The following is a 9,154-nucleotide window of genomic DNA, read 5'->3' on the forward strand; positions in this document are numbered from 1 at the left end:
TGTATTAAATCATGCCCCTTTGCATATCCTTTTTTCAGAAAAATAGCCAAATAACATTGTAAAAAAAATTTTGATGTTCTGCAAATAAGGAATCTTACTGAAAATTTAACAAAACTGGTAAAATATGTTTTACTGTTAACTAACAGGAACTTTTTTCATTCAGTCAGTTTGCTCTAAACTATAAATGGTGGTAACTTAAAAAATAATTCAAAATTGTGAATATTTTGCAATTTGATTTTTTTTATATTTTTAAGTAAATTTGTTATACATAATGCAATGATATTTGTTGATTAATTCATGTTTTGAGTATCATAAAATTTTAGCCTGTTCATGCTCTTTATAACCAGCTTTATAGAAGAATTCTCAGTTTGATCCATTATATATATATATATTTTTTTTTTTTATATATGTTCAATTCTTTACTTTTCATAAAAATATACCTACTTCAATGATTATTATTTTTTTTTTAGAAAGAAAATTCTTCTGATCTCATTTTAATTTTTTTCAGATAAGTTAAGTGATTCTTTAGATAAAAAAATAATGTACATAAATTATTTATAGACTTTCTTTTTTCTCTTAGCATTACTACAGTAATTCAGTATTGGATTATTACAGCAAATATAATTAACAGTAGGCAGTCTTGAGAACTTCCTGATTTCCCCTTTCACAAGGGTATATAAGGGGGAAAAAGCTGTTAGCGACATTGCCAATGTGAATTAAAAGTTCGGGGAAAATACCATCAATACCTGCCGATTTCTTTTTTTTTTGTCTGCAAGAAAGCACTCTACAACTCAGCAATAGCAAAAGGAGCACCAGACAGCTCTTGAGTTCTTTCGTCCAAACACGATATTGATGAACTAAATTCATGTCTCACCCCACAGTATTGTCAAGTTATTTCACTACCTTTATTCTGGTATTATTGAAGAAAAGTTATTACCTCTTCTATCTTTTCATTTTGTGTTTTCTTTTCCAACCTTTTCTAGAGCAGTTATTGATCATTTCTAGACCAAAATTTAGGTTAACATTACTATTCATATGAGTTGGATACAGCACATATAAAAGGAAGATCACAAACAAATATAAATTGATTCCTCATTGAAATTTATAGTGTGCTGTGCAGAATAAGGTGTCAAATTTCCTGATTCAGTGAACCATAAGTGTCATGTAACATTCTGCAGATTCATTTTGTAGACAATTGAGTGTCACCTAAGTCATAAGAAAAAATATAAAATTAAGCAAAATGGCTTAGGGTTGGAAATTATGTTTTAAGGTATGTAGTTTTAGAACAAAAATTGTTTAAATCTAACATTTTCATATTAAAATTTTTAAACCAGCTAGTGTTTATTTTATAAGAGAATCCTTGTATGTAAACGATGAGTCTAAAGTGAATCTTTTAATCAGTATTTATAAAAATTATGTTGCGTGATAAAAATGTAAATTGATAATTTAGCCTTCATTATGGCTAAAATGATAAGTGTTTTCTGCCTAAAGGCAGGTTTTCATTACTTTTTGCTATCTCTCTTAAAATTTCCTTTTAGATTTTGTGCAATTTTTTATCCTTTTAATAGTTTATTTTTAATTTTTTTTTTAGAATGCAACATTTGGATCTGTAATATCATTTCCATTAGTGCCATCGCATATAGGAGCTTATTCACAGAATGAAAGTCTTCATACTAAAAATTTTATTGATGCAGTAAGTGTTTAAATTAGATATTGTTTAATTTACGCAGAGTTTAAATAACACATTTTTCTTTTGCAGCATTTGAATACTTTTCTCTCTGAATAGAGTAATATTATATTAATTTCTGATTATTTTCATATGATTCTGGATTTAAGGAGCAAATAATTAATGCCTTACTTACTTACTTACTGTTTGATTTTAAACTGTGCCCTATTACAACTGTGGTTCCATTGCATTCAAAATAATTTATGTAAATCATTAATGATTTTTCTTCATTTTTGTTTGAATGATATTTTGTTTTCATGTGATCTATACTTTTTGTCATGATCTCTGGAAAAATAAAATCATTTAAAAAAACTGCTAAATAAAGAATGATACTGCTGTTATGTATTTTAAACAATAAAGTTAGAAAGATCTTGTTACTGCTGTCGGCGGTTTTTTGTTTAGGTAACCAGTAATGAAAAGCTACTTGAAATTTAGAATTTACATCTTGTATATTTTACAATAAGTGGTCTATAACAGCAGTTAAAGACCTTTTGGTGTAAGTACCACCATTTGTCACTTTTTACTGACAGTGCTGACATAATGAACTTGTGCATTATCTGTTGTACTATCTTCTGGTAACTGGTAAAGTTTAAGTGTGTCAAAAGTTCAACTTACACTAATTCTAAATTATTTTATTACACTGATAGACAAAATAAATTTTTTAATGTTTCTATAAGTGTGATACCATCTCTTGAATTGCTTTTTTGCATACATTACAGATCTGTAAATACAATTTATTTTATCACCTTCAGTTAAAAATAAATTACGCTTCAAAAAAATTAAGGGAAAATATGGTTAAAATCTGTAAAATTTATAATTTTTTATGGCCATACTTGTGTTAGAATGATTTTGCTGATGCTTTTCTTTTATAAATAGTCTCTGGCACATCCTGAATTAATTAATCCTGAATTAACATCCTGAATTAACAGTAATGGCTAGCATGTTAGTATTCCATTTCTCTTTATAACAGCTGTCCATCACCGAAATATCTTTGTGAAACGTTCACCATGTTGGTTACTTATGTCTCCAAGGTTGTCCAGGAAAAAATTCCAGGTGTGAGTGGAGGAAATGTATTTTCAAATAAATATTACATCCCATAGTTCTGTATGAAGTAAGAAGTTGATTAACAATGGTAATTGTCAGATATTTGTTTACCGAGTAAACTTTAGCAAACCTCTTTAAATGAAGCCCAAGCTGCACTTTCTACATTGTTTAACATTGAGTTAAATACATTATCTTTGATTAACTCTCTTATTTGAGGATAAACAAATATTCCTTTTTAACTTTTTTTTCACTTACAATCAGGAATTTCTGCCTGATGTGCAAAAATCCAGACTATCGTTCTTCATTGCTTTTACAAAATATTTCATTAGACCTAGCTTGATATGAAGAGAGGGTAAAAATATTTTTTTGGGTTGAAAAAGAGCTCATGAATAATAATTTTTCCATTTGGAGTTAAGTTGTCTCGTTTCTTCCACTCATTAGTAACATTATGTTTATCCCTAGCTCAGCTGTTCCATTCACAAAGAAAACACACATGTACTTAGTATAGCCTAACTACATGTCTAACAAAATAGCTAGCTCTATAACTTTCAAATCACCACATATGTTCCAGCTATGTATTTTATAATTTATTTTTTCAAGAACGTCTTTCATCACATTGTAAGTCTCATTCAAATTAATACCATAAGCAATTGGTATCGAAGGATATTTATTACCGTTGTATAGTAGAACCACTTTTAAACTATATTTAGATGAATCTATATAAAGGCGCCAGTCCTCAGATTTATGAACTTGTCCTAAGTGCAACATAAGCTCATCAATATTCGTGCAATAAACCAAATTATTTTCATCAATAAAGTACTGAGAAAGTTCTTTTTTTCGGCTTTGAAAGCCAGAAATTTTTGTATTTTTTGAAGTAAATTCCAACCTTCCAGTCTTGAGCCTAACAGTTCAGCTTGATTTTTTGATAAATTTAAAGCCCTAACCAAGTCATTTAATTCACCTTGTGATATAAGATTATTGGAAGATAAATTCAAAATCAAAATAATTGTCTTCTTCAGTACTGTCTTCTTCATCGCTGCTTTTTAAACATACATTCACAGGTAGCTCAAGAACTGGAATAATTTCATTGTGAGGTACAGGCCTGATTGCAGATTGCAATGAAGGATATTTTACAATATGTTTAGATTTTTTTAGAAATTCCAGACACACTTGTTAAACAAAAGTAACAATTGGTTACATGATCCTTTGGTTCACGCCAAACCATAGGTACACCAAATAGCAAAGCCTTCAGAGTGTACCTTTCAGCCATCCTCTTAAATATAAAGAAGAATCAGTGCATACTATATGAGGAGCCCATATCTTATACTGATCGCCAATATTACACTGAAAGTACAAATGATATGCTTTTTTTATTAAAGGCGTAATGTTTTTGCTATTTGATTTTACAGTAAACTCACCACATACATAACAAAAGGCATCCACATCATTTACACAATTTTGAGGCATTATGACACTGCACTGTTAACAAACTTAAGAGAGAAATAAGACTGAACACAGCTGTGTTTTCAGCTACATGTTTTGACCTGCACAGACATGATTAATCTTGTCCATGAAGGCTCACTCTTCAGTACTAGATATGATGTCATAATATGTTATGTATCTATGATATGATTTATTTCTTTTTTAAGTATTGTTTATTTATAGCCTACAAATTATGTTAACAAAGTAAACAATAAAAAATGAGCTAACACAATACAATATAGGATCTTAAAATGCTAATTATACATTGAAAAAACCATGTAATTAAAATTTAAAAATTTTTCAAAAATTGTGGTTGATCAAAAGAGATTAATCATGTATTACATGTTAGGAAACAAAAATTATGTTTATCAGTGTTATTATTAAGTTTTCTTATGTACTAAGTTAACTATTAGATCTAGAGTTTTAGACTTGTATTTCAAAATTTATATCAGATCTGAAATATTTATTACATCCAGAGTATTAGTTGTGTATTTAAAAATTTGTATTTCACAATCTAATGAATATTAGTTGAAAACAAACTGTGTGAGATGTATAGCTAATGACACTGATGTTGCAAATTTTATTGCCTTACTCTTTGTTTTCCTGAGAAAAAGGGTATAAGCTTTTATTTTGAAGACATGGCAGAATGAGTGGAGAACTTTACCTATGGGAAGCTCTATATATGAATTAATATTATGTTTAAAGGAACATTATATTTCTTTATAAGTTCTATTTTAGGGAGATGGTTGCTCAGGTTGGATCCAAGCATGAAAATTTCATGCAGTACTGAAGTAAGTCTGACTTAGCGGCAGATAAATCTTATGCCTGCAGAGAGATTTTATAGTCAAAGAGCCATTTTCTACATTTTATTGACTTGTTCTAGTGGGAGGGGGGGTAACTATATCATCTATGAACTTTGACATCAGAGAAAAAACCTTTCATTAACTGTGATTTCACATTGTCAGATATATGAAAGTCGCTTCATATGGGAACTTCAGTAACTAATATGTTAATATGTAATATGTTAACTTCAGTAAAATTGATCTTCAGTTGTTATCTTAATATTAAAATTGCCTTTCCTCTCTGTGAAGATAAGAGTTTCTGCAATCTAATGAAGCCACCTAACATTCCCTGGACTATTTTTTACCATAAGTTAAATTTTAAGGCTAAGAGACATTTATTAGACAGTTAAATCATTTTCACAGATGATGCCAATTAAAGTTGTTTTCTGTTGATTTCAGTTAATTTCGTTTGTAATGTTAGTTTCACTCTTGTCTATTGATCTCTATTTCTTCAGGAATTTGGGTTTTTTATTCATCTATTTTAATAACCATGTAACAAATTATTTTCTTTACAGCAATATTTTCACTTTTCAGTTCATTTTACTGGTTCTGCTTTTTGTTATTTTGTTTTTTGCTATTCCAGCAAAGCATATTAATGTCATGTCCAGTGGGGTGGCTAATAGCTTGTGAGTTGTAATCATAGAGGTGCTGTTACTTTTAGGATATATATATATATATATATATACTGCATTAGGGAAATTATTTTCATAATTATTTACAAGGAAAATGCTTAGTAAAAATAAAATAAATGTAATTGAATATTATTTATTAATATTACTCGTATTAAAAGTGATTTAAAAATAAAATCCATCCTTTTTGTTTTGTTTCAAACAAAAATATCAATAATTTTTTCCTTGATATTTATCTGACTATTGAAAAATGTTTTATCTGTTGAAATCATTTCAAGTGCATTTAACCTGTCCTGATTCATAGTTCTTCTCAGAAAAGAAGCTTATCTTTTTTGTGTTGAAAAGTGTTGTTCATACACTGATTAGTCGTAAGAATTGTCAAGGGAATTTTTATCAAAACAGTAATTCCATTAAGAATACAATCTAAATAATTTTCTATTATAAATTTTAACATGTCAATTAAATTACAATGAGCCAGCATATCAGATCTGTTGTAGTTTAATTTAAATTTTTTTTTTATTAATCATGGGATGTGCTTCAGTGGTCAGTTTTATTTCTTCTGTAGGCAATTTATTTTTAAAACTAACAAATTTATCCTTGTTATATAATTTAGTATTTTATTAATTGTTCAGTAAAAGAATAAATTTCTTTCATGTCAACACATATGCAGACACATACTTCCCCTTTGACTCAGCAAATTTTCAGACCTCTGAAAAATTATCACAGTACTTTGAATTTCTTATTTTCAAAATGAATTTATTTTTAAAATTTCCTATTTATTCATATATTTTTAAAACATACTTTCTTGAGATTAGATTTCATTATAAATTGTTTCAACAAGTCGTTATCTGATGAAACAGCTCGAACCAAAATATGAATATTTTGTTATTTAAATAACATACTAATTCTGTAGCTTCTCAAACTTTTTCTCCAGAATATAGAATCCCCAAAAGTATTCAAATACTTCATTTATTAAATATTGAAGAATAATAACAATCTGAGACTGTTCAAACACATCTGATGTGTCATCACCATTGCAGCTACAAATGAACTTCTTCAACTTCCTTTTTATTTAAGTTTGGTACATTTGGAAAAGGGAGTTTATATCTCATTCTGAAGAGACTTAGGTAGTTCCAAAAGACTGTATGGGTTTCTAAACAGTTTTATAAATGTGGATATAATTTTGACACAAAATTCAATATCCTTCGATGAGGAGTGGGATTTGTTGAATTAGGCTATTTCATCTGTCCATATAAAGAAATTTAAAATTTCCTCAAATTAAAATGCAGTCAATTTTTTTGGATAAGTTTTCACAATTTTTTTGATATGTGATTTGAGTCATAATTGTCTATAACTCAGATGATATTTAAAATAAAAACAAAGAAAATATTATATTCTAAAATATAATAGCATATGAAAAAGAGAGTGATAAACAGCAATGGACCTGTTTGAAGGACAGTGTCTCACTGTAATAACAGCTCGTGCCTGAAAGGAGCGTGAGTCTGTAAGTAGTGTACATTGCAATATGATAGAATGATACTTAGAGCAGTGCTTGTAGGATTCTTGCTCTCCTAAGGGTGTCTCAAGAAGAGCTTTTATGTGTTTTTATAAAAAATTAGAGTGTTATATGGAACATTAAATAACTTAATAAATAAATCTATACACTGACAAAAGTGGGAAGGGGCAGTTCCCGCAATGCCTGCACATGAGCTGCCTCATGTGCAGCTCATGTGCAGGTCTTGACATTATGTTTTTCACGACAAATGCTGTTATACTTAACAAAGATCCTTACTAATTTTTATAAAAATTTTTTTGATAGATAACATTTTAGGCTAGGTGACATTCCTTCAGTAAAAAATATATCATTATTCATACCCATGAGAAAGTATGTCTTTTTAATGCACTAGGTTTGAATACAGTGAGCGCTCTCTATACTCTCTATTTTCTCATTCTCAATAAAGAGGCATTATCATCTTCCCTTTATTGGAAGAATATTCAAATTTGATGTCGATTTACACATTTAAGAATTAAAAAATTTATACATTCCAAACAAATTATTTTCTCTTTACAGGTGTGATTTAAATCTTGATTACATTTTGAATTGATATGGGTGGATGATTTTATTCAATAAGCTAATGTTCCTAATTAGGAACAAAAGGGCTTTTTTAAATCATCACCATTAAACCCAAATAAGTTGAGATAAAATTTTAACTGTGCTTAATAAACAATGCTTTAAATATTACATATTTATCAATATTTAAATATATTCAAATTATTTTCTCTTTACAGGTGTGATTTAAATCTTGATTACATTTTGAATTGATATGGGTGGATGATTTTATTCAATAAGCTAATGTTCCTAATTAGGAACAAAAGGGCTTTTTTAAATCATCACCATTAAACCCAAATAAGTTGAGATAAAATTTTAACTGTGCTTAATAAACAATGCTTTAAATATTACATATTTATCAATATTTAAATATATTCAATCAGATTACTGATTAAAAAAATTACTTTACAATAATACATGATTGTACAAAGGACTTATCACATTGTGAACATGATTATTATGATAGCTTGTAACGAAGGGATAGCTATGTTGAATAACATAATGATGATAATAATAAAAGAAAAATGTGATTTTAAAAAAGTGATGTATTCTAATTTTGAAACTTTGTTTTCAGATAAAGGTAGTTACTGCATATTTACATCAACTAGCCACTGAAGAAATTTTATAATTATTTACAAGAATAGCTGAAAAAAAAATCATCAAAGTAATTAAATAATTAAAAATGTAAAATCCATTTTATGAATTGTTTTTTAAATCAATTCAAATAATTAAAAATTTAAAATCCATTTTATGAATTTTTTTAGAACAATTTAAGTAATAATGTATTAATAGTTGTACAAATTTCAAATACTAAAATTATGAAATTTTTCAAACACACAAAATTTTACAAAAACAATATATTGTTTTTATAAAATTTTAACATGAAAGAATATATTATTTAATTACATATTTAAGATGTTGCCTAATTTTTTTAAGATAGCACCATTAATAACACACTATACCACTAGTGAGTTATTAATTGTGCTATACATGGCACCATACACCATTGAAGAGGGTGCTGCTAATTATTTTACCAACTATACACAGATAGTTGAAATTTAATCTTTTGATAATACTCATACAATATGAAGATCTTCACTTAAGATGTAGAACATGGAATGTTACAGGTGATTATTCTTAATTTCTTAATGCTAATGATCTGCCTCAAAATCTTGAATCATTCGTTCTTCCCCTTTTAGATATAACACAACTCTATCTGTATTCAAAGATAATCATTTAAAGAAACTAGAAAATTTGATATTTTCTAGGACATTTTATACAGATAAAACTGTTACATTATGCTTCTTAGGTAATGTTATTA

At 27.8% G+C, this 9,154-nt stretch overlaps 1 protein-coding gene across 2 annotated transcripts in view; it reads left to right on the forward strand.

Moving 5' to 3' along the window:
* The window catches only part of LOC142328783 (cytosolic non-specific dipeptidase-like), a 31,533-nt gene extending 22,379 nt beyond the window's left edge, over positions 1-9,154 (forward strand). The window contains exons 8-9 of one of the 2 annotated variants that reach the window (XM_075372811.1): positions 1,592-1,693; positions 8,408-9,154. In XM_075372811.1, coding sequence (XP_075228926.1) covers positions 1,592-1,693; positions 8,408-8,461 — 156 coding nt within the window. In that variant the 3' untranslated portion in view covers positions 8,462-9,154. The remainder of the gene's footprint in view (positions 1-1,591; positions 1,694-8,407) is intronic. The other variant, XM_075372810.1, reaches the window with a different exon arrangement.

Source organism: Lycorma delicatula, chromosome 8, assembly GCF_047948215.1.
Source record: "Lycorma delicatula isolate Av1 chromosome 8, ASM4794821v1, whole genome shotgun sequence".
NCBI classification, from domain to species: domain Eukaryota; kingdom Metazoa; phylum Arthropoda; class Insecta; order Hemiptera; family Fulgoridae; genus Lycorma; species Lycorma delicatula.